We start from the raw sequence: 26,466 nt of genomic DNA, 5'->3' as shown, positions 1-26,466 counted from the left end.
TTAACTTAAAATGGTGCTGTGCTGCAGGTCACTGTGCATTGGGTGTCCAGAGCACCACAGTGCAGGAAAGAGGTGAAAGGGTACCCAGTATTAAATCAACATTGCATCCCCTTCATTCTCAGGATCGGCGGGGATCCCAGAGGTCGGAGCCTCACAGACCATAAAATGATGGCATATCTTAGCATATCCGTATGATAGCGATTCCCCCATAAGCGACTCTATTTCTTCTTTCGCACTATTCTTTGGCCAAAAATAAGCATCAAATATGGATGATTCCCTTCAAGATGATGGAATGAACAGTATCGGAAAGTAAAGGTATATATTGGTTTCCTTAACTCAAATAGAGAAGAACACTGAAAGCAAATTTAAAGGCTATGTACACCTTTGATTATTACATTGTACTCATTTTGAGTTAAAAATCATTTTCTCGCCCATTTTCCTTGGGGGACACAGACCTTGGGTATAGCTCAGCTCCCTAGGAGGCGTGACACTAAGTAAAACTGTTAAGCCCCTCCTCCATCAGCTATACCCTCAGCCTGGAGATAGAGGCTACCAGTTTTAGCTTAGTGTCCAAGGAGGCAAGACACCCCCTGCTACTGCAGGGCTGTTTTCTCCTTGTTTTAATTTTTTCTCTAATTTTGTTATTTTATTTTTGTTTTTTCCTAGGGATACCAGAGACGCATTGGACCTCTCTGTTCTCCCGGGGTTGAGCTGCACCAGTGCCAACGTATTTGCGCTGCTGCCTCCCCCACTGAAGCAATAGGAGGATCTGGGCAGCACCGGCTCCCCTACATCCCGCCAGCTAGGGGGTCGCCCGCACGCCAAGCCCCTCTTCCAGCTTCCTGCCACTGCGGTGCCAGGGGCTGAAGGGGCGACCCTGCTGGAAGGAAATGAGGGTGAAGACAGGTAAGATGGCTTTTCCAGCCCATTCCCTGTCCCTGTTGCACTGGGTTCGGGGGGGGGCACCCGTGGTCGGCCGTTTCCTGCGCTTCTCAGAGCGCTCTGTGGGATCTCCCCATCTGCCTGCTTTTCATGTACCTCCCGATCTTACACATCCCGCCGCCGCCCGCTGCTTAAAAGATAGCCCCTGCTTCTTACTACCTCCCCGCCGCCGCCCGCTCCGTACCGTGATCGAGGGGGCGGGGCTTAGGCCCGGCATCGGCGGTTCGGTTCGGCGGGACGGGGGTCAGGTGACCACCTTACCTTCCGACGTCCGGTTATACCGCCGCGCTTTTGGGGCCTGCGGGCCCTTCTTTGACAACATATGCCTGGGAATCTCGGGCAGCACGGGGTGCGGGTGTTTTTTCGCGCGCGCGTCATGGGGGCGGAGTTTCGTTATGAAACATTCAAGCGTGGAGGGGGCGGAGCTTGTTCCCGCGTCTCTGCTCAAGCTTGCCGCGCTTCCTCACTCCGGACTGAAGTGGAGACACGTGGGAGACACCGGTGCATCGCTGGGGACGCACGCTGGTTTTCTGGCTGCCTCGCGGCTGCTGATCTGGACCTTCGCTCCTAGGGATCTGACCTGACGTTCTTCTGAGGCACTGGTAGGGCTGTTAACCCTCTCCTAACCCCACTGGTCATAGCCGCTGCAATCCCTTGTCCCTGTATCAAGGTACGACCACTTGTCAGCATGTCTGATCCCACGGGTGCCCCCAAACCCTGGTACCACGCCTGTACCGCCTGCAAGGCACTTTTTCCAAGTGGGCAATCTGAGCCGCATTGCCTTGCATGTCAGGCCCCGGTGCAGGGCCCGCTTTCTGCTGTGCCCCCTGTTGTTTCTGAACCCCCTGACTGGGCTAGGTCTCTGTCTCTGGCGGTGGAGAGCCTTACACACGTGGTGGGCCGTCTCGTGGATAGACCGCCTCTCCCGCAGACTGCCGAAATCCCTGTCGCACCTGCTGGGAATGCCGTTTCTGCCGCCCCCACTGATTCCCTGCCTCCCAGTGAATCTTCCAGGGCCCGGCGTACTCAGAAACGTTCAAGGGTTGAGCGCACATCTTCTCCTGATGTTTCGCTCTCTCCGCCATGCGTGCGAGCTCAGTCAAGCCTATCCTCTCAAAGGGATACGCCTTCTGAGGGAGAACTGGCGGATTCGGATGTGGACATGGACTCAGAGCTTCCGTCAAAATTGTCATCCGCGGTGGGGCATCTTATCACTAGTATCCGCGATACCTTTCAGATACACGATGACCCCCCCAGCTCTGAACAGGCCGGCGTGTCCTTTCTCCGACCCAGACAGGCCTCCAAGGTCTTTCCCATACATGCAGATTTTTCTTCTGTGGTATCCAAGGCTTGGACTCGGCCAAACGTCCGCTTTGTTACACCAAAAAAGCTGGACATTTGTTATCCCTTTCCGGCGGAGTCTGTGACCACCTGGACATCTCCGCCCAAGGTGGATCCTCCTGTGGCTCGCCTGTCCAAAAGCACTGCTATTCCTGTACAGGACGGATCTTCCCTCCAGTCCGCTGAGGACCGTCGGACGGAATCCCTTTCCAAGGCAATATTTTCTGCCTCTGGTTCAGCCCTTAGACCGGTTTTTGCCTCCGCCTGGGTTGGCAAAGCGGTCTCTGAATGGGGTTTGCAGCTGGAGCAGGAGTTGGGGTCGGACGTTCCTGTTCAGGACCTCCGTTCCTTAGCCCAGCTAATTATCCAGGCTGGAAAATTTATTTGTGAGGCCTCCCTGGATGCGGGGGCCCTCATTGCCCGTTCCTCTGCCCTGGCGGTTTCTGTCAGGAGGGAACTCTGGCTGAAGGTTTGGGCGGCGGACGCCGCTTCCAAACGCTCCTTGGCCGGTCTACCGTTCACGGGTTCCCGCTTGTTCGGGACCCGCCTGGACGAGCTTATATCAGAGGCCACGGGTGGGAAAAGTACTCTCCTTCCCCAGTCCAGGCCAAAGGGCGCCCCACGGGGTCGCGCGGGTTCGTCCCGTTTTCGGTCCTTTCGTAAGCCCTCCGGATCTAGACCCGGGGCCGGTTCTTCTTCCTCTGGCCCAACCCAGGATAGACGCAAGAAGCCGTTTTTTCGGGCGCAACCTACCTGGCGCAAGACCCAGCCTGCACGGGCTACCACAGGCCAGCAGCCCTCTGCCTGAAGGTGCGCCCCCACCCACCCGGGTGGGGGGCCGCCTTCTCCTTTTCAGGAACGTTTGGCGGAACCACATCTCAGATGCATGGGCGCTCGAGATTGTATCTTGCGGGTACAAGATCGAATTTGCGGCCATTCCGCCAGACCGTTTCTTCCGGTCCCGTCCTCCGCGGGACCCCGTACGAGCGGCCTCTTTCTTCGCGGCCGTTCGCTCACTCATGGACAAGGGTGTCATCGCCCCAGTGCCTCCGACGGAAAGGTTCAGGGGGTTCTACTCGAACCTCTTCGTGATCCCCAAAAAGGAAGGCTCGGTGCGACCGATCTTGGACCTGAAGCGCCTGAACCGCTTCCTCCGCCTGCAGAGATTCCGGATGGAGTCTCTCCGATCCGCAGTGGCCTCCCTGGAAAAGGGGGATTTCATGGCCTCCATCGACGTTCAGGATGCATACCTCCACGTTCCGGTTGCTCCATGTCATCACCGCTTCCTACGCTTCGCGGTGGGGGACGATCACTTCCAGTTCGTTGCCCTTCCCTTTGGTCTAGCAACGGCTCCTCGGGTGTTCACCAAGGTCCTGGCCCCTGTCTTGGCCCTTCTACGTTCAAGAAGTGTTTTTCTTCTTCCGTACTTGGACGACATCTTGGTCAAGGCACCCTCCCTTTCACAGGCATCCGGCAGTGTGGATCTCACTCTGGAGACCCTGACGCGGTTTGGTTGGATTATCAACCACCCCAAGTCTTCCCTTACCCCCTCCAGACGGCTGATCTTCCTGGGGATGCTCCTGGATACGGAACTGGCAGAGGTCCGTCTTCCGTCGGACAAGCGTCTGGCCCTTCGCGGGTCGGTTCGCAGCCTTCTCCGTCATCACCGGCCTTCCCTCAGATCCGGCATGCGGTTGCTGGGGAAGATGGTTGCCTGTTTCGAGGCAGTGCCGTTCGCACAATTCCATTCCCGCACCTTTCAGAGGGCGATTCTGTCGGCCTGGGACAAATTACCGAGGAGTCTGGACAGGACCTTCCTTCTGCCTCCCCTGGCTCGGGCTTCCCTCAACTGGTGGTTGCATCTCCCTCTGAGGGGGAGGTCCTTCCTTCCACTGAACTGGCTGGTGATTACCACCGACGCCAGCTTACGGGGGTGGGGGGGGGGTTTTCCCTCCCCGATCCGTCCAGGGCGTTTGGTCTCTATCGGAGTCCAGACTTCCGATCAACATTCTGGAGCTGAGGGCAGTTCTTTTGTCCCTCAGACACTGGACCCATCTACTGAGGGGCCGCCCTGTTCGGATCCAATCGGACAATGCCACGGCGGTGGCGTACATAAACCATCAGGGAGGCACCCGCAGCGCTGCGGCGATGCAAGAGGTGTCCCTCATTCTCCTCTGGGCGGAGACGCACGTGCCAGCCTTGTCTGCGATTTACATCCCGGGGGTAGACAACTGGGCGGCAGATTTCCTCAGCCGGTCCACCATCGATCCGGGAGAATGGTCCCTGCACCCAGAGGTGTTCGAGGCCCTTTGTCTTCGCTGGGGTCGCCCCGACGTGGACCTCATGGCCTCCAAATTCAACCGCAAGGTTCCCCTATACGTATCCAGGGCACGGGACCCGGAGGCTTACGGCGCCGACGCGCTTGTCCTTCCGTGGTGCCAATTCTCCCTTCTGTACATCTTTCCTCCTCTTCCCCTCCTGCCACGGGTTCTTCGGAGGATCGCGGCAGAGGGCGTTCCCGCGATTCTGATCGCCCCGGATTGGCCCCGTCGGTCCTGGTACGCCGACCTAATGTTGCTGTTGGCAGACGTTCCGTGGCCACTGCCCTCCAGGGAGGACCTTCTCTCTCAAGGTCCGATCTTCCACGAGCATTTAGGCTCGCTACGTTTGACGGCGTGGCTGTTGAGACCGCCGTCTTAACGCGACGGGGTTTCTCCGCGGACGTTGTCCGCACCATGATCCGTGCTCGTAAACCCGTATCTTCGAGGATCTACTATCGGGTTTGGAGGTCCTATCTGGGGTTCTGTGAGTCCCGGAGCGTCCCACCTCTCCGGTTTTCTCTTCCCACGATCCTGTCCTTCCTCCAGTCGGGCCTGGACCTGGGGCTGGCCTCAGTTCTCTGAAGGGACAGATTTCGGCGCTGTCTATTCTTCTCCAGCGTCCCCTGGCCCCTCTGGGGCCGATTAAGACCTTTTTGCAAGGGGTGGCTCACTCTGTTCCACCGTATCGCCCTCCGGTTCCTTCCTGGGACCTGAATGTGGTGCTCTCGGCGCTTCAATCTGCCCCCTTCGAGCCCTTGCGGGAGGTCTCCCTTCGCCTTCTGTCCTGCAAGGTCATCTTTCTTGTGGCCATCACGTCTCTCCGGCGGGTGTCTGAGTTGGCGGCTCTTTCTTGTTCCGAACCTTTCCTGATCTTCCACCAGGATAAGGTTGTGCTCCGACCAGTCCCGGCTTTCCTGCCAAAGGTGGTCTCCGCCTTTCACATCAATGAGGACATCGTCCTTCCGTCGCTCTGTCCCTCTCCTTCCCACTCCAGAGAACGGGAACTGCACCGTCTGGATGTGGTCAGGGCATTGAGGATTTACTTGGAGGTCACCGGATCCTTCCGGCGCACGGATTCCCTGTTTGTGGTCCCGGAGGGTTCGCGCAAGGGTTTGGCGGTCTCCAAGGTGGCCATTGCCCGGTTCATTAAACTGGCGGTGTCTGAGGCTTATCGAGCCAAGGGTAGGGCTCCGCCTTTCGGCGTCACTGCTCATTCCACCAGAGCAGTCGGGGCTTCCTGGGCGCAGAGGCATCGAGCCTCGGCTGAGCAGTTGTGCAAAGCGGCCACTTGGTCCTCTTTGCACACTTTCACCAGGTTCTATAGGGTGCATACGCACGCGTCGGCGGATGCTGCTTTGGGCCGCCTGGTCTTGCAGGCTGCGGTTTCCTGATGCTCCGGTGGTCCGCCTTGGGTTATGGTCCCTCCCTTCTTGGACTGCTCTTGAACGTCCCAAGGTCTGTGTCCCCCAAGGAAAATGGGCGAGAAAAGGAGATTTTTGTATAACTTACCAGTTAAATCTCTTTCTCGCTCTTCCTTGGGGGACACAGCACCCACCCTTCTGTGTTTGGTTCTAGGGTTTTGGCTGGCGCCCCGTTGGGTTGTTGGCTGTTGTTTGCATTGTTGGTTGTTTCCTTTCACTACTTGGACACGCAACTGGTAGCCTCTATCTCCAGGCTGAGGGTATAGCTGATGGAGGAGGGGCTTAACAGTTTTACTTAGTGTCACGCCTCCTAGGGAGCTGAGCTATACCCAAGGTCTGTGTCCCCTAAGGAAGAGCGAGAAAGAGATTTAACTGGTAAGTTATACAAAAATCTCCTTTTTTCAATTGGTTTTAATAAAAATGTTGAACCTTTGTCTTTGTGCAGCCTTGAGATTCTCCAGTAGCAGGCTCTGAATTTTCACTCTGCTCCGTCACTCAGCAGCTGATGGCTCCTTATCTCTGATCTTTGATCTTCTAAACACTCGTTATAACTCAGTTCTTATCTTTAACTTGTGTTTTGAGTTTGGCGTCTAAAGTTCGCGTTCGGGTTATCGAAGAATCGCATTATGGATTCCGCTACCACGGACCATAACGGAATTTAGAATCCATAACGCGATTCTTCGATAACCCGAACTTTAGACGCCGAATTTAAATCACAAGTTCGCTCAACAATAGTTGTCTCACTTCAGCAAGTGGCATTTATCATGTAGAGGAAGTTAATACAAGCCACTTGCTAATGTATTGTTATTATCCACATTGCTTCCTTTGCTGGCTTGATTTATTTTTCTATCACTTTATAAACTGCTCATTTCCATGGTTACGAGTCACGACCACCCTGCACTCCATCAAAGGTGGTCGTGCATGCACACTATACGAAAAAGTGTCGGCCTCCCTGGTGGCCGTGACCATGGGAGCTCACATAGGCTGATGCTTTTTCCTATAGTGTGCAAGCATGTCCACCACTGATGGATTGCAGGATGGTTGTAACCATGGAAACAGCCAGTGTATAATATGATGGGAAAATGAAGCTAGCCAGCAAAGGAAGCAATATGGAGAATCACAATACATTAGTAAGTGCCTTGTATTAACTTTCTCTACATAATAAATGCTATTTTCTGAAGTGAGACAACCCCTTTAGATAAGTGTTTATGACCTTTTAGTAATTTAGAAGGTTTATTACATTGTCAAACAGTTAACTTTGTGACAGAACGGTTCAATATTTTAAATAAGGACCAATGGAAAAAAAAAATGTTTTGCATAAAATGAGTAAGGTGTACATATATAGCTTTAATCTGCAGAGGGTTTCCACATTATAGGCATATTGGCTAATACATAGGTTTGTGCACACCGCCTGAGAGGTAGGCCTCCCACGTCTGTGAAAACTTTACAATGTTTCTACAGGTGAAGAGATAGCAAGGCCGAGGCGTTCAACTCCTACAGCTGAGATTGCAAGGTTAGTGCCAAATGTGCAAAATAAAGTGCAAATGGTTGCAGATTACAGCCAGCGGAGGCTGGTTACAGATCCGCCATACTGTGTTGCAATCATTAGCAATTTTTTTAGTTCTTATCACCTTTCTAGAATTGCTACAAATGAGTAAAATAATCCACTGTGAATTTCCAGGCGTTAATTGGTTTCACGTCTTCATTATAAACTTTAGTAAGAAAGCACCTGCTGAATTATTCGGTCCTCCTCTGGAGACTGCCTTTGAAGGTCCACGGTCTGAAGGTAAAGATGAGTCTTTTAAACCTAAAATAGTAAAGTGATTAACTTTTCACTACTTGTCTTACTGAGTCTTCTCCCCTGCAATGAATCGCTGCACTATCGGCTGCTGCCTCCCTTTACGTTCACAGTATATACTCGAAATACCGCTTTAGCAGTCAGAGATTGGCTGCTGTAGTTATATGATGTGCCATTGTTGTGGTTGATGTGTCATCGTGCACCATGGCACAAGCAGCAATAGGGAAGATACCGTAAATGTTGTAAATTGAAAAGGATGAATTATGCAGCATAAATCAACATGGTGCAGATTTAAAATCCTTAATGCAGGTCAATTTGCGCAACAGATTTTTTATTTTTTTGCATTCTGTGTATGATGTTTCTTCCTCTTTGCTGATACTGCAAAAGGCTGCAGTTTCGCTGCAAGCAAAATCCACAGCATCTCAATGCCCTGTGGAAGCACCCTTAAAGTCATCCTCCAGTTCCATGCACATTAAATACTGTAACCAGAGAAAGCCACTAGAGGGAGCTTATGAGCTTACTGCATACTGTTGGCGGGAGATTTACTGTAGGTGCTGTAAAGTTACACTAGACTGTTTAAAGGCGTGCCAGATTTATTATCCGGCATCAGCCACTGTGCTAAATCTGGCACAGATTAAAGGGTTTCTGTGACCAGATTTAACCCTATTAAGCTAGTTTACATTAGCGTGGTGAAGAGGAGCAAGAACCCGAAACGGCAGACTACAGATGGGTGTCTATTCGCTTTGGATGAGTCTTTGCTTTGGCTGGTTTGAGGTATTTTATTCCTTTTGGAGGAGAGCTACTAGACATGCATTAAACACAGTAGTAGCACAGTGTAAAATATGAGAAAAAGAACTGGATCGCACATCCTCAATACTAAGCTTTTATCTAACTGCTTCTCAGCATAATAAACATCGCTTCTCAGCGCAATTTATCGTATACCTATCCCTAAGCTGCATGCTGTACATGAGGCATTGGTATACAATTTGATCAAAAAGCATAGGCCCACTCACTGCGACAAGGTTGCCTCTTTGAATGGGATCCTACTTTAAATATGGCGCAGCGCTGTACGGCGGCCATTGTTGCTTTGGTGCTGTCCTGGTGGGTTGGTGGGGCCCAGTGCCAGGGTGGCTTTGCCAGACAGCGGTTGCGCTGTTTGTCTACTGGGTCCTGCTGCCTGCTGGGGTGGTGCTGTGGCGTCGGTGGTGCGCCAAATTTAGAGTAGGGTCCCATTCAAAGAGGCAACCTTGTCGCGGTGAGTGGGCCTATGCTTTTTGATCAAATTGTATACTAATGCTGTATGTAGCATTGGGGTAGGTATACGATAAATTGCGCTGAGTAGCGATGTTAATTATGCTGAGAAGCAGTTAGATAAAAGCATAGTATTGAGGATGTGCGATCCAGTTCTTTTTCTTAAATTTTACATGTACAGTAGTAACACAGGATGCAATAAGCGCCCCCTAGTGGTGGCAAAATTTTATCGTGAAAATCTATTGCAATTTTTAGTGTTTTTTTGTTTTGTTTTACAGTTTCGCTAGACCAGTCTGAAATATGGGGAGCCTCTCAAATAGGTACCACAGCTCCAGAATCTCCAAAGCTGTCAAGACCGTTCCCAACTGGAAGTAAGTAGTTTGTCTTTGCCATACGGCCATAAGGTATTATAGTGCAAGTATAGGGAAACTGCAAACTTCAGTCTCTAATGCAAAACCTGTGCTGGCAGAAAACTTGCAAAGTAGGGCAAAATTTTTTTTTTTTAAAGCTCAAAGTAATTTTTGTATTGAAGAAAACCAGATAAAACTACATCTGAACAGAGTCCAAAAAATAGAAACTCAGCAACCTTTATTAAGACTAGCAATTTATATGCCGGTCTTAATCCCCATGCACAGGCCTCTACGTAACTTTGGCACTTGGTGCCACTGGCCATGCGGCATGGTTTACAGCTCCCTTCCTGGCATAGTTTAAGACCATTTGCCAAAACCCCTTTGCGACAAAATCTGCGCCTTTAATATGCAACTTGAGAAGTTTTTTTCTTAATCAGTGACTGCCATAGTAAACATAAATGAAGCCAGGTTGGTTGGGGTATGGCTTCCAGCTGTTTGCAGGGGCTGCGGCCCTCAAGTAAGTGATGTAGCCCTCTTCATTGTATACCAGGCACAGCGCCATGCATTGTGTAGTGGCTGTGTCTGGAATCGCAGCTCAGTTTAATTCACTTGAATGAGTTGAGCTGCCACAGGCCTAAGAATTGCAGTTCCTTCAAACAGCCAATTTGTCAGGGGTGCAGGGAATAAGACCACCCCACCATTAGGTATTGATTATCTATTCTAAGTTTAAAGGGGTTGTGCAGGTCCCAATGTTCTGCGGGACCTGCAAACGAAAGCTTACTTACCTGCATTCTGGCACTGACTCCCTGCTCCTTTGTCAATGCTCCGGTTTGACATCGCTACAGCCAATCACAGGCCGCAACGGTGTCAGGCTCCCCTTGCATCATGACAAATGGTCGCAAGGGGAGCTTGACACCACCGCGGCTTGTGATTTGCTGAAGTTGACAAAGCTGGAGCCCAGTAGAGCATTGCAGGCCTGGAGTAAAAGGGGCGGGCCGACACCAGGAAGCAGGTAAGTCATCTTCCCTTTGCAGGTCTATGAGAATGGGGGGTTTGCCAAATTTTGCGGAACGGGTGCGGACTCTTTCATTCTCTATGGGGACGGAATGGATGCGGACAGCATACAGTGTGCTGTCTGCATCCGCAATTGCGGAGCGCGTCCCCGATCTTCGGGTCCGCAGCTCCGCAAAAGATAGAACATGTCCTATTCTTGTCCGCAGCTTGCGGAGAAGAATAGGCATTTCTATAGGGGTGCCGGGCTGGTGTGTTGCGGTTTCGCAGTTTGCGGGTCCGCAACACATCACGGACGTGTGAATGGAGCCTAAGTCTGGAAAAATATTCTTTAAATCATTGCTACTATTTTTTTCCAGTACAGGACTAGAATTACAGTACAGAATTATTTTTACATATTTTGGAGTTTTTCTTTGTATGATCACTAGTGATGAGCGAACTTCTGTTTTCAAGTTCGGCGTACAAGGTTCGGGTGATCTAAGAATTCCATTGTGGATTCCATAAGGGAATTCTTAGATAAGCCAAACCTTGTACGCCGAACTTGAAAACAGAAGTTCGCTCGTGCCTAATGTTCACATTGGGATGATGATCTGCTAATTTTCAGTCCCGATTTTGGGGACAGGAAATCAACAGTGTGTTATTGTAGCAGAAAAGTGGATGATATTTTACCGCAGAAAAAATTGCAATGTACTGTAGATTTTCACAGTGTATATAGCGTATGAAGATAAAGATGAAAATTCACAGCCAGTCCATGGAGAATCTACATGTAACACATGCAGATATTGTGTTGGATCTTTTTTCCACTTGATTTACATACCATATGAACGTACCCCAATTCCAATGCAAACAGACCCCTTTTAAGTGCTTTTTCAGTTAGAACCCCCCCAAATTACTTAACAGAAAGGGAGCCCCTTTCTATCTGTGCCATACATGTGCACTGCATAAATTGATTAAAGATATTGTATGACTTCAGAAAAAGTGTCACTTGGGGTCAGGGCTGCAGTACCAGACACAGTGCACCCTTTTTCCTAATACCATATGGCAAAGTGAACGTTAGAGGAGCATTATGTAAAGGTCAGATGATTATTAATAAATAGATTGCTTATGATGTATCAAGTGATTTCTTCAATCTCTCTCTGTTTTTAGCACCTCCACCCATTCCACCCAAAAATATTCCAGCCACACCACCCAGAACTGCTTCACCATTACCAGCCGGAACAGGTAAGCACTAAAACTTTGTTCTCAGCCAAACCTTGACAGAAACGTCATCACTTTGTCCTGCAGATGACACTTCTAAGGTGATCTGTAGATTGTCTATGGATTTAGCAGGCAGCTTCTGAGTGGCTATTTAAATACGTGTTTCCTGTTTTCCTCGAATACTTGGCAAAAAAATAAAAAGTTTAAATGAAAGGGGCTGACGAGGTAAAGTCAAGTAACAAATCTGATAAAATAAGTGTCATAATCAATATTTTTCTTCCCGGCCACTTCCAGCATTTCAGTCTTCCCTGATGGGGTTTGTATTCCTGGCTGCAGAAGTGGTTTCCTATACACACTATATCACTGCTGCTCCCAATCACTGGCCTACTGTCACGTGCCGTAAACTGCTGATACCAGGGATTGGCTGCACGCTGATGAGCTGCGTATGGAACGTTACTGCTGCAGCCAGGAAGATGACTTTCAGCGCTGCAGGACCGCAGTGTGATGAAGGGGTATGTAAGAAAAGCGGTTCATATAACTTCACTTGTTATTTTTGTGTTCATTGAACTTTGACAACCCTCTTTACAACTTGTTACTCGTTTATGCAATCTTGATCCTTCTCAAGGTCCATACAAAAACTGCAAGGTAATTTTGCGTTTCTGAATTGTAATGTATATTATTTTGCATGCTGTATTTTATCATTTGTAGATCAAGGACTTGCTGCTGGAGGAGAGCAAAAAGAAACGGTCATCACAGAAGAACGACCTGCTTCTATCAGTGACTTGGACAGTATTTTTGGCCCTGTTTTATCCCCCAAGTCTGTAGCTATCAGCTCTGAAGAAAAGTGGATCAGATTTAATGACCATTCCCCAGAAAAGATTTGCTCCTCTTCTCCACCACTTCCTTCTTCCCCACGTCCCCCTCGTTCTCCTCCTCCCCCTCGTTCACCGCCGCCTCCTCTTTCACCTCCTCCTCCTCTTTCTCCTCCTCCCCCTCGTTCACCTCCTCCTCCTCTTTCTCCTCCTCCCCCTCGTTCACCACCTCCTCCTCTTTCTCCTCCTCCCCCTCATTCACCACCTCCTCCTCTTTCCCCTCCTCCTCGTTCACCACCTCCTCCTCTTTCTTCCCCTCCTCCTCTTTCTCCTGCACTCCCTTCTTCTCCACCTCCTCCTTCTTCTCCCCCTCTTTCTTCACCTCCCCTACGATCTACAGCAGTTATTGAATCTCCACCTCCTAGAGAACCAGACAGCCCCTGTGAACCGCTGACCCCTGTGGAAACTTGTCGAAATATTCCCTCACCCCTCAACCTGGAGGAAGTCCACAAAAAAATTGCAGAACAGTCATTCATTAAAGATGATATACTGGAGACTGCTGCATCTCCTAAAGATTTTGGCCCTGGTCAAAGAGCTACACCGCCCCCACTTCCTCCACCTACCTACAGAGCAGTGGTGTCATCTCCGGGACCCAGTGGCGCAGGAAGTGCAAGTGGTATGTTTTATTTATTATTTTTAACAATATTGGCATAATTGATAGTGTGAGAATAAAAATTAAGTTATTAAAAGCTGTATTCCTGTCCCAAATGCACATGATCGACCAACCTGTTGTATGTGGATTTGTGGCATGGCTGACCTCGGCCCACCCATCATTCGTGGCTGAGGTTGTCCCACCTGTCATATGTGGCTTTATACCTAAGACTAAAGTTATAGAAACTGCCAAGCAGGCTGTGCTATGCTGTTTCCTGTCACCACGTACGATAGGTATTCTGATCTCAGCCGTGAATGGATGGGATGGGGATACCCTTTTAAGCAGGGCCTGTCAAAGTAGGCATAGCTTGATGGTGTGAATAAAGAAAAAAAATCCGCTTCTGATAACTCCTCCATACTCTGACAAATTTTTAACTCATGATTGCATTGCACTGTAAAATAGCACGGTTTATGGTTTTTCCACACTAGCAGTAAACTTTACTTACTGCATATGTCCACCATCTCATCTTTATAAAAGGTTGAGAAATTTTTCAGATACATTGTATTACTTATATTACACTGATCATGTGATACAGGGGATACATCCTGAATTATGCTCCAGAGCTGCAATCAACAACAGAATAGTGAGTGCATTGATATGTAGAGAGAATCTAAATCGCACATCCTCAGTCCTATACTTCTGATATGACAACTGTATGCAATTTTCAGCATTTCTTTTGATAAAACATGGCTACACAGCACTAGTATCAATCATTTGCTGTGCACTATTAAGAGGCATTAGTATACAGTTTGATCAAAGAGCATAGGCCCACTTACCGCAACAAGGTTGCCTCTTTTTAAGTGGGGACCTACTCTAACCATAACGCAGCGCCGTGCGGCGACCACCACGCCTCCACATGGCTCCAGCAGGCAATGGGATCCAGCAGCCACACCGCGGCCCCACTATACGGCGGAGCCACCTAGGCCTCGGATCCCATCACTCCACCAGCACAGCACAGAAGCAGCGACGGCCACCGTCCAGCGCCGCATGTGAACTGGTGCAAAGGGATCACCTGTTCACAGCTTCTCAGGAACTCCAACTGAGATGTGGTAGGAATTATTTGACCCTTTGCAGACTACTGCTAATTTAAAAGCACCTGAGCCAAATGGGGAGGAGTGCTGACTCAGAGGGGGGAAAAAAGAAGTTAAAGCATATAAATTGTATTGATATGTAGAGAGAATCTAAATCGCACATCCTCATTCCTATACTTCTGATATGACAACTGTTTGCAATTTGCAGCATTTCTTTTGATAAAACATGGCTATACAGCACTAGTATTAATCATTTACTGTGCACTATTAAGAGGCATTAGTATACAGTTTAATCAAAGAGCATAGGCCCACTTACCGCGACAAGGTTGCCTCTTTTTAAGTGGGGATCTACTCTAACCATAACGCGGCGCCGTTAGAGTAGGTCCCCACTTAAAGAGGCAACCTTGTCGCGGTAAGTGGGCCTATGCTCTTTGATTAAACTGTATACTAATGCCTCTTAATAGTGCACAGTAAATGATTGATACTAGTGCTGTATAGCCATGTTTTATCAAAAGAAATGCTGCAAATTGCAAACAGTTGTCATATCAGAAGTATAGGAATGAGGATGTGCGATTTAGATTCTCTCTACATAATAGAATAGTGAGTGCAGTTTTGGGGTATAATACAGGATGGAATTCAGCTCTGGAGTATAATACAGGATGGAACTCAGCTCTGGAGTATAATACAGGATGTAACTCGGGATCAGTACAGGATAAGTAATGTATGTACACAGTGACTGCACCAGCAGAATAGTGAGTGCAGCTCTGGAGTATAATACAGGATGTAACTCAGGATCAGTACAGGATAAGTAATGTATGTACACAGTGACTGCACCAGCAGAATAGTGAGTGCAGCTCTGGAGTATAATACAGGATGTATATCAGGCTCAGTGCAATGCGTAACGGTGTGTAGAGATGTTATCCCCGCACTTCACCTTCTATTACATTATCAAAATAATTGAAAATATTTTTACAAATGTAATATATAAACAGGAAGTAATAATGCCACCAAAACATGTGACTCTTCTAGTGATATTTAATTTCATTATTCCCTTAAAGGAACATCATCTCCTGCTCGCCCTGCTACTCCACTAGCCGCCTGCAGTACAACCCCACCACCACCACCCCCGCGTCCTCCATCTCGGCCTAAAGTACCACCTGGGAAACCTGCAGTAACAGATGTGAGTTATCTCCCTACATGTATTTTAAGGGTTTTTCCAGGAATTAACATCGATGATCCATCTGTAACAATTGACAGTCTATCAATGAATGACATTCTACATCTGACTACCAGTCCAAAAGTGATGTTACGTCCGCTTCTGGGACCAGAACATTTCTGAAAAAAGGACGGTTCTTCTGTCAACTTTGTGCATATAGATAATCTTATTCTTTCTTTTGCAGCCACGCCCATTCAGTCCACCCATCCATTCATCCAGCCCACCTCCCTTCGCCCCCTTGGCCCGAGCTGAGAGCACCTCCTCCATTTCTTCAGCAACGTCTTTGAGTGCAGCCACCACACCGACAGTCGGTAAAGACTTTTGCTTTTCTTACATTTTTCATGTTTTGATTCTGTGCATTTTTGGGGGATTATAACATCTTACAATGCACATCCATCCATCATAAACCTTCAAGAATGGTTTTATGGTGCTTAGATTGCTCATGCTTCCCCCTATTGAGGACCTAGAAATTGCACATACTAAATAGCTCGGCAGGGGACCAAAACAAATGCTGTATGTAAATTGGAAAACGCTTAAAAACACCTAAAGTGAGGACAGATGTAGGGGGATCACTTTTGCCCTCATGACAAATAACTACAGACTTCCACATTATATTTGTAAAGAGGGAATGTACCCTAGAGATCTTTAATGACCACATGGGAGACATATTATAATAAGAAACATTGTATACGAACAGAAGTTTAAAAAATATAATGTAAAAAAGAAAGAAAAACACATCCACATAAAAAATTACTGTACACATTACCAATAATAGTACAGAAAAAAGGAGAGAATTTCCATACGAATGTTAAAGGGCTTCTGTCACCCCACTAAAGTGATTTTTTTTTTTTTTGGGCTAGTGAAATTAGTTATATTGCGATATATCACAATATAATTGTGTTACTTACTTTTATCCAGCAGTTTCTGCAAAAAACGAAGTTTTATAATATGTAAATTCGGTCTCTAACAGCAAGTAGGGCGGCTACTTGCTGCTAGCTGCTGCAGAAATCCGCCCCCTCGTCGTGTTGATTGACAGGGCCAGCCGGGATCTCCTCCTCCGGCCAGCCCTGTCGGCATTTCAAAAATTGCGCGCCTCTGTTGATTCGGCGCAGGCGCTCTGAGATGAGGAGGCTCGTCTCCTCAGCACTCCCTCAGTGCGCCTGCGCCGATGACATCACCGAAATAGAAGACGTCATCGGCGCAGGCGCACTGAGGGAGTGCTGAGGAGACGAGCCTCCTCATCTCAGAGCGCCTGCGCCGAATCAACAGAGGCGCGCGATTTTTGAAATGCCGACAGGGCTGGCCGGAGGAGGAGATCCCGGCTGGCCCTGTCAATCAACACGACGAGAGGGCGGATTTCTGCAGCAGCTAGCAGCAAGTAGCCGCCCTACTTGCTGTTAGAGACCGAATTTACATATTATAAAACTTTGTTTTTTTGCAGAAACTGCTGGATCAAAGTAAGTAACACAATTATATTGTGATATATCGCAATATAACTAATTTCACTAGCCCAAAAAAAAATAATCACTTTAGTGGGGTGACAGAAGCCCTTTAACAGGAAAGATTGAGTAGTGTTGAGCGAACTTGTGTTTTAAGTTCGTCGTCTAAAGTTCAGGTTTGGGTTATCGAAGAATCGTGTTATGGATTCTGCTACCACGGACCATAACGGAATTTAGAATCCATAACGCGATTCTTCGATAACCCGAACTTTAGACGCCAAACTTAAAACACAAGTTCGCTCAACACTAATCATGAGGGAATTTTCAGTGTTGCTGTAATTTGCGCCAAGTTTATCAAATGTCACATGGTATTAGATAAATGTGGTGCATCTTTAAATCTTACATTTTTATCTTGAGATGTTACTTGACTTTCTATGCCACCCCCTTTACTGGAGTAAGATTGAGACTATTTTTGGGACTCTTAAAAACTTGCAATTGATAAATTTGGAGTTTAATGAACATATCTAACTACACCCTCTCAGCAACCCATTTTCCTAAACTGGAGTGAGTGGTCTACAAATGCAGAATGTCGCAATTTTTTGGGGGCGCCAGTAAGCCCAAAAAGTGACAATTTGGCAATGTTTTGAAGCCAGAAGTCTGGAGCCCATATGTTACAAATAAAGTAGCCAAATAAGTAGTTACCGGTAGTTTTAAACCATTATGTATGCCAAATTAAGTGTCTGGTCATTTAGGACCAAAACACTGTGGTTGTTAATGGGTTAAAGCAATACTTTTATCTAGACACACACCTGTTATATTCTTGAATAGTGACCAGGGCGCTCGTGTGAAAAAATAAATAAAAAAAAATCTATATATATACAATATATATTCTGTCTAATCTCTGTTTTGTGACTGATGACCTGCACTTGCGGTCTTGATTTGATTTTGTTTGTTGGGGGGGGGGGGGGGGGGTTGTAGTCATTACTTGAACCTTGATCAACTATTTATTTTTTTCTTTAGTTTTACCCTTTTCTTTGCTATGGATTTAAGGAGGTCTTGCTGACTTCCTGTGATAAATCTGGTGCCGTTTTTCCCCTCTGGTCTAGTTTTATGCTGTATAAATTATGGACAGTAGTAAATCTGTCACAGGGTGTTAAGGGGGTATAACAATTCTGCCCCTCTGTTTAGCTGGTCCTTAGCGAACCCCCACGATCATACATTGATGGCCTATGCTAAGGATAGGTTATCGGTATAACCCACAAATTAACATTAGTACAACAGATCCTGTCGAATTCATCATCATTCACTGACTATGTGATTTCCATTGGGGGAAGATTGGTTTCTTTAATCAGTGTTTGCATTTTAAGAAGTGCTGGGTGTATCTCGAAGGCTGTGGGATTCCCCAGCTTCTTAGTTTCTTACAGGCCCTTTTACGTGGGACAAGGATCAAGGCAATTTTTGGAGATGGTCGTTCGTACGCACTCTTATTCCCAGTAACTGCCCATAAAAAGATGCTGCCGATCACTCAATGTATGGATTAAACACTCGCTCATCAGAGATTGCGTGCGGCACATAAAATCAGAGATCATCTGCCGGCCATCGTTGACTCTGTGTAGGGACAAGCGATTGAAGTAGCAATCGCTCATCTTCCACAAAGGGAATGATTGCCATACTTAAATACAGCTAACACCTCCGCTCAACTGTCAAGGCAATATTCAGGAACATTTTGTTTATTCCCGTTATTGACTGTTCGTCGGCCCTTGTGAAAGAGTCTTAATATCTTTACATTCTTAAAAGGTTGTCTGGGTTCAGAGCGGACCTCGAACATATTGCCTTCTTCCCCCTCTCAGCCCCTCTGACATGAGCTTCAGAGCATTTCATGTTCTGATGCTCTCCCTTGCCCTGCGCTGTATCGCTCAGGGCAAGGGCTGTTTTGTTTATATTTTTACACTGCTAGGCAGAGACTTACACCTAGCAGTGTTCCCAGTGATGTCACCGGCACTGGTCGATGGGCTTTAGCTGTTTTACAGGCTAAGACAGTGGTAAAGACCGCCCATTAGTGCTGGGGATGTCACCGGGCTCACTGCTAGGCTGAAGCCTCCACCTAGCTTACCCATGGAGAGCCCGATACATCACCGGATCTCAAGAAGCAGCCCTTGCTAATTAGGGATGGAAGGGGATATTTATGGGTTCAGCTCTGAACCCAGACAACCCCTTTAAGTGGAAGCAACAACAAATGTCCAAAGAAAGGCGCTTTTCTCTGAGATTATTTCAGTCTCGATCACTCAGGCTATATGGTATTGCAATGTCTTGTTGCTGCTTACAGTAGGGAGATCACTCTTGCCAAGGGCCGAATAGGCCTCAGCAAAGGTGTTAGCTGGTTGACAGAACCATCCCCTAAAGTTATCTAGTCTAATCAGCCTTCATAACAATATGTTATCTTGATGAGCATTAGAGAAGTCCTTCAGCCGTGGTCTTCTGTCACATTGATGCCAATCCTGTTAAGCCATTTCATATGTTTACTGGAGATTTGAATGTCCACCAATATGGCTTCTTTACAGCATCTCCAGTCGTTCTTTATTAACATGTTGTGTTGTTCTTCCCTATTAGTGTGCTTCTTCGCTATTCTTGCTGTCTAGATGTAGTAGAGTGGAATTTGTTATATTATTTTTTTTAAGTATATGTTCACCATTTTACAGTTTTACATATGGAATTAATTTACATAAAAAGTTGAGTTACTTTGTAAGTACATGACATTACTTATCCTGTACTGATCCTGAGTTACATCCTGTATTATACTGCAGAGCTGCACTCACTGTTCGGCTGGTGCAGTCACTGTGTACATACATTACTTATCCTGTACTGATCCTGAGTTACATCCTGTATTATACTCCAGAGCTGCACTCACTATTCTGCTGGTGCAGTCACTGTGTACATACATTACATTACTTATCCTGTACTGATCCTGAGTTACATCCTGTATTATACTCCAGAGCTGCACTCACTATTCTGCTGGTGCAGTCACTGTGTACATACATTACTTATCCTGTACTGATACAGTGACTGTACTGATCTTGTATTATACTCCAGAGCTGCACTCACTATTCTGCTGGTGGATTCACTGTGTCCATACATTACTTATCCTGTACTGATCCTGAGTTACATCCATTATTATACTCCAGAGCTGCTCTCACTATTCTACTGATGAAGGCACTGTGCACATGCATTGCTCATCTTGTACTGATCCTGAGTTACATCCTGTAAAATTCACCAAAACTACATTTATAACTCTTTAGCTAAAATACCTCCGCATCCCTTTCTGTTTCAGTGTCTGCACATGGGTATTTGCCTCCTGGAAAATGTAGCACTTACACCAGTCAATGTAGGAAAAGACTGCCCTCCTGCGTTACAGCTAAGCTGTCAGTGGTGTATCTGTCAACAGGCTTGTTGACTGTTTCCAGTGACAACCAGCAACATTGTGAATGCAGGTCTGTAATATAATGCAGGCTGTAACTCAGGACCTGTAAATACGTTAAATGACTTGTCTTGTACTAAGTTGCTCAACATTTTATGTACGTTACATGTATGTATAAACTGTGTAAATGTGATGATACATTAGGATGTAATGTACAGTCTGTATAAAGTTCAGCACCGCTTCCTTTTTTCTCTCTCCTCATGTGATTGTTAATAGTACGCAACCGCTTTATTGCATGGCTTGGCTTTTATTCTGTGTTTTTACTTATCCCTCGTTCTTTTGATCATGATATCAGAAGGCGATGCATTTGCTGACAAACGGCCCCCGTTTGACAGACGAGAGACGCCTGCAGGTACTGTACTATAGCGAGGGCGACTGCTTTCTAGAGGTCGTAGTATGTGTGCCATGTTCAGTAGTAGAGACCATCTCTAGGATGTGCGACTCCTCCAATGTTACTCAATTACAGGCCTCAATATTGTGACCGGGAATGATGGAGAGGTATCAGTAGGGATAGTGAATCATGGAGCACACCGTAAAATTCCTTTAATTTGGCATATTATAGTCGGATATTTCATGTAATCCAGAGCCAAGCACTAATGCAACAGTGGCGACGAATGATTCATTTCATCGGGCTACATGGCCTTCCTGGAGGATCTTTTCACTTCCAACTCAAGCTGTTTTTCTTTTTTCATCCATTTTTATGGCGTTTATAACTATCATTTTTACTGGAGTTTTTGTTATATTGTCTCAATTTGTTTCTGGAAGAGAAGCCTATGGAGAAAGTACCACACCCAAAGCATGCTGCACTTAAAGGGCATCTGTCAGCAGTTTTGTACCTATGACACTGGCTGACCTGTTCCATGTGCGCTTGGCAGCTGAAGGCATCTGTGTTGGTCCCATGTTCATATGTGCCCACATTGCTGAGAAAAATGATGTTATACGCTATGCAAATAAGCCTCTAGGAGCAACGGGGGCGTTGCCATTACACCTGGAGGCTCTGCTCTCTCTGCAACAGCCAAGCCCACTACACTTTGATGGGGCCAGGTAGTGTAAACGTCATCACACCTTTCAATAAAAGTGCAGAGGATGCAGAGAGAGCTGAGCCTCTAGGTGTAACGGCAATGCCCCCGGTGCTCCTAAAGGCTCATTATCATATATTAAAACTGAAGTGCAGGCAGATATGAACATGGGACCAACATGGATGCCTTCAGCTGCCAATCGCACATGGAAAAGGTCAGCCAGTGTCATAGGGACAAATCTTTAAAAGATCTGAGCCTTTAATATCACTGATGATAAATAGCAAACTAATCATATGCTTATAATAGACTGATAATACACATATTACAACTCACTGATAATATACATATATAATAGCAAGCTAACCATATACTAATAATACTAGTAGACTGTTATCAGTAATAATAATAATAGATAATCGACTGACAAATGCCCCTAAAGTATCATCTGAGCTAATAAAAGAAAAGGTAGAAAACAATGCAAAATGCTGTGTGTGAATCCTCTCTAATGAAGAAATATTACTGCTGACCCCCTGATCCCTCTCACCCAAACAGCAAAGAGAATTACACAGATTGGGAAGCATAATCTCATGCTTGCCACCAACCGGACTTTAGGTGTCTATACACATTAGATAAATGTCAGCCGACCGACCCGATTACAGGGATGTTTTGATTCTACCCCAACAGCAGATGTCAGGGGAAGAAGGATCAGGCAGTTGGATTTCAACATACCCATCCGTTTCTTCTCAAGGAGGATAAGCTGCCGTCTGAGATGTCTGTCGGCGGCCTATTTCCTATTGAGAACATATGCATGCTCAGCCAAGCCCAGCATGCATGTGTCTGTTTGAACAGCTGCCGGATAAATAAGCCTTAAAGGGAACCTGTCACCGGGATTTTGTGTATAGAGCTGAGGACATGGGCTGCTAGATGGCCGCTAGCACATCCGCAATACCCAGTCCCCATAGCTCTGTGTGCTTTTATTGTGTAAAAAAAACGATTTGATCCATATGCAAATTACTCTGAGATGAGTCCTGTCCCTGACTCATCTCATGTACAGGACTCATCTCAGGGTAATTTGCATATATATAAAATCGTTTTTTTTACACAATAAAAGCACACAGAGCTATGGGGACTGGGTATTGCGGATGTGCTAGCGGCCATCTAGCATCCCATGTCCTCAGCTCTATACACAAAATCCCGGTGACAGGTTCCCTTTAAGCCACCTATTGGTAGCCATAGGTGCTCAAGTAGATGATCTCAGTAGATGATCTCAGTAAAAATTCTCTGTCCGGTGAGAAATTCGGAGCCTGTCACCATGAATTTGCAGTAGTTCTTAGGGTTTTAGGGAGTTTTTAGGGAAAAGATTCCATATAAATTGTATTTTATGCATTGAACCCCTGCTCTTTCTATGTTTTGGAGTCATGTGGGTGGTCTTACCTAGTGACTGACAGCAATCTCTATACATAGTCACATAGGGGAAGCTGTCCATCACTAAGTAGGACCACCCACATGACTCTGAAGACCAGCATGAGTACAGCTTTATACAAGTGATTTAAAGGTTACGCTGAATCCTTTCCAGCAAAACTTCATCATACTGTATATCAATCTGCCCAGCGCCTCCGGCTTTATAAAGTGCTGCCTGCAGATTGCACTGCATGTTCATGGTGACAGGTTCCCTTTAAAGGTATGGTGGGTTCACGTGACATTCTATGCCTCCATTTGACTTGTAGGTTATAAAAGAAAAAGGATACAAAAATGCAGCACGCCACGTTCTTGTATCCTGCACAGTCCAGTGAAGAAAAAAAGTATGTTTTTTTTGGGGGGGGTTTTATACAATGGAACTCTATGGTGAATGGATATATGATATGGCATCAGTCTGAGGCATCAATATAATTATTTTTATTTGCATTTCTGCAGTCATCCACTGGTCTGGAATATGTGGTAATCCACCACCTGTCTTGCATATGCCAGATTAAAGGATTTTTTGCTTTCTATGTGAAAACAGAAGTAATTAGACATTACACTATCAGATCACATCAGAATAATCGCTCTATTGATCTGTCTTCATACAGCCGGGAGCCTGACTCATTGCCGCAGGTTCACCAGCTCAACAATAGGATATTGTTCATTGCATGACGGTTTCCCAGTTGCTTTACAGGAAGTCACTTATTTTAATGAAGAGCTGTTGCATACCTGCCGACAGGGATGTCATTTTGTCCTCCCATTGATACCTTGAAATGGCACGTTTGCCCACTTACCGCTTACAAAGAATCACGCACCCCTTACAAGTCAAACAGTAAAGATACTATGACCTTGTGAGGCTGTGTGTAAAAAGTGTAAAAAATAAATAAATTGGGTTTGATTATGTGGCACTGAACATAAAAATGTAATAACTTTTTTTTCTATAGCTGTTTTCCCTATTGAATTCAATTTAAATATTATTATTGGAGCATTTTGGTGGTTGCAGTACCAATTACAACCTGTGGTGGTGCTACATGCAATGATCAAAGGAGATATATTGAAAAAAAACATTTTCTCATTTATGTTGGAGGCCACGTGAGGATCCTCTCTCGCAAATTCCGTATTATTTGACGTGAAAAATAGTGCTGTATACTGCAGTTCTTCCCGTCAAGGTGACAGAAACCCAACTGACCCATTACATGTAAATGGGCTTTGTCAGGGGCCACTGGTGTCTGTCATAGGACGGCTCCAGTGTGAACAGATCCTAAGACGTACAGGACATGAAATCCAATGTATACAAGATTATTTTTCCCTCCAGACATGTAGCACAGGTGGCTTGCAGAACCATTCCCCTACCCATTATTGTAGTATTATCCTGCTCTGACTTTTATGTCCTTCTCTCTCCTCTCCCAAAACCTGTTCCGACCCGCTTCCAATCCTCTCCACACAGAGAATGAACAGCCTTCCCTCATTTGGTTTGACCGAGGAAAATTTTATTTGACTTTTGAAGGTAAGTAGTACATATAGCATACAAACCAATCTGCCCCACCTTTCCTCCCTCCCACCCACCCACTTGCCCTGGCAGTTTCCGCCTGCATAGTGTAGATGCTGTCTGGCTGAGCCTACGCTGCTGATGGGGCTGAAAGCGGCTTCGCAATCACAGCACATGGACTTTGGCTCCCCGCTAAAGTCAAAGTTCACATTGCTGCTACACTCTCCCTATCCCATACAACATCCGTTCTGCATGTCTAATTGGTCATCTCTCAGCTCCATCCGAAATGCTATGACTGCTCCTTAGAAGGCCCTGTGATGATCTGGTCAGTCTCGAAGAAAATGCACATAAACTCTACTCCATTTAATAAAAATAAAAAAAGAAGAGCACCAGTAAGTTGGATTACAACCCCTATGGCGACTAAAAGAGCTTCTATGGGGTTTGTCACCCAGTTTACTCGGTCTACTAAATGGTTAAAAGATCTATGAAAATTGTCAGGGAATAAAACCTTTGTCGGATTCTCTTTCCTTTTGGTTGCTTTTCAGAATGTTTATCTGACCACACAGTGGGAAGCCGTTCTGGATTCAATCCTAAAATGTAAAAGCTATATCTGCCTTTGCAACGTATTTGTGAAATAAAACAAAAATGAGCAAGTTTGAAAATATTCTTGATTAAAAGTTTCCTGCAATTTTGTATCTGCAGCTCTTATCCAGATCTATGTATTGCCATGGTAACAGACTACAAACAAACACTGAGTAATCTGATTCTGAAGTCATACTCCATTCCATCTGTACCCTACGTCTTGCTAACTGGCAAAATCTATGTTAGGGCACATTCACATCAACGCTGTTATTTCCATTGTTCTGCACTGTTAGAGGGGCAGAACAACAAAAATAACAGGAGTGCTGATTAACCACATAACTGACAAGAACGGGGCTTAACAGACTCCATTGAATATAATAGGGTCAGTTTGATTTGTGCATGTAGAACTTTTTTGGGACTAACTCTGTGATGGAGCCTCCAACGTAGATGTGAACATGCCTCAGGGACAGATAATCTAGACGTATCAAACTACACAGGGTTTGTTTGTAGTCTGTTACCACAGAAATGCATAGGTCTGCGGGTGTAGACACAAAGTTATAGGAAACTGTTAAAAGGGTTATCTACTTTTTACAATTGATGACCTGTCCTCCGGATCAAAATCAGATTGATGGGGGTCAGACACCTGGCACCCCCTCGGACCAGCTGTTTGAAGAGAAGGCTGCGCTCATATGAGAGCTGCCTTCTCTGCTTTGTTTACCTGCTCGCCGCAGAAATTGCAGTAGTGAGCAGTGTAATTCCAAGTATGGCGTCCCTATTCACTTCTATGGAATAGCTCCTTCCAATGCACTTGAACAGATAGAGCCGTCCCATAGAAGTGAATGGGGACGCCATACTTATAATTACACCTCCTCACCATTGCAATTTCTGCAGCGAGCAGAGAAGACAGCTCTCATATGAGCACAGCCTTCTCTTCAAACAGCTGATCGGCGGGGGTGTCTGTCCGTCCCGTCCAGCAGAGAGAACTGCCAATCATTATTGGGTGGGCAGGGAGAGCAGAAGATCGTGAATATATGACTCTTCTCAGGCATCCACTATAATGCTGGTTCTCTGTCACTACTTTATACGGCCTTCAGCGAGGATAGCATAAAGTTGATGACAGGTTTCCTTTTAACTGTTCATTTCCATATGGAATACCAGTCATTTTTCTTAAGAAAGAAGCAACAGATCACTAATTGAAAGGTATCATTTCTTTCAGCTACAGAGTATTTTGCCTGGTTTTTCATTGAATTTCCAGGTGACCGTTTACCTTTAAGCTACTTCCTGTAAAATAAAATAAATTGCAGACTGAGAAAGGTTAAACGTGACCACTTCCATTTTAAGGAAAAAAAATGTGCAAACACAAAGATATTTGTGAAAAATCTAAGATGTTCCATTAAACTGACATTGTATGATGGTAAATACTCTTCCCTAGAAATAAACCAGTCTTATTGCATATGACAGAAAACATATCCTAAGAAATGCCTGCTGAAGAGAAGATCACTTTTACCTAAGGCTACTTTCACACCTGTGTTCGGTGCGGATCTGTCTTGTATCGGCACAGACTGATCCGCACTGATAAGACAAACGCTTGTATCCGT

At 46.1% G+C, this 26,466-nt stretch overlaps 1 protein-coding gene across 1 annotated transcript in view; it reads left to right on the top strand.

Annotated features, from left to right (window-relative positions):
• The window catches only part of SGIP1 (SH3GL interacting endocytic adaptor 1), a 115,230-nt gene that overhangs the window by 56,183 nt on the left and 32,581 nt on the right, over positions 1–26,466 (top strand). Inside the window, exons 9-18 of the mRNA XM_044300886.1 lie at positions 7,487–7,538; positions 7,744–7,811; positions 9,353–9,445; positions 11,582–11,656; positions 12,341–12,656; positions 12,915–13,120; positions 15,246–15,367; positions 15,588–15,714; positions 20,613–20,669; positions 24,245–24,304. Coding sequence (XP_044156821.1) covers positions 7,487–7,538; positions 7,744–7,811; positions 9,353–9,445; positions 11,582–11,656; positions 12,341–12,656; positions 12,915–13,120; positions 15,246–15,367; positions 15,588–15,714; positions 20,613–20,669; positions 24,245–24,304 — 1,176 coding nt within the window. The remainder of the gene's footprint in view (positions 1–7,486; positions 7,539–7,743; positions 7,812–9,352; positions 9,446–11,581; positions 11,657–12,340; positions 12,657–12,914; positions 13,121–15,245; positions 15,368–15,587; positions 15,715–20,612; positions 20,670–24,244; positions 24,305–26,466) is intronic.

Source organism: Bufo gargarizans, chromosome 7 (assembly GCF_014858855.1).
Source record: "Bufo gargarizans isolate SCDJY-AF-19 chromosome 7, ASM1485885v1, whole genome shotgun sequence".
Taxonomy (NCBI): Eukaryota; Metazoa; Chordata; class Amphibia; order Anura; family Bufonidae; genus Bufo; species Bufo gargarizans.
This window is presented reverse-complemented; position numbering and strand designations above follow the sequence as displayed.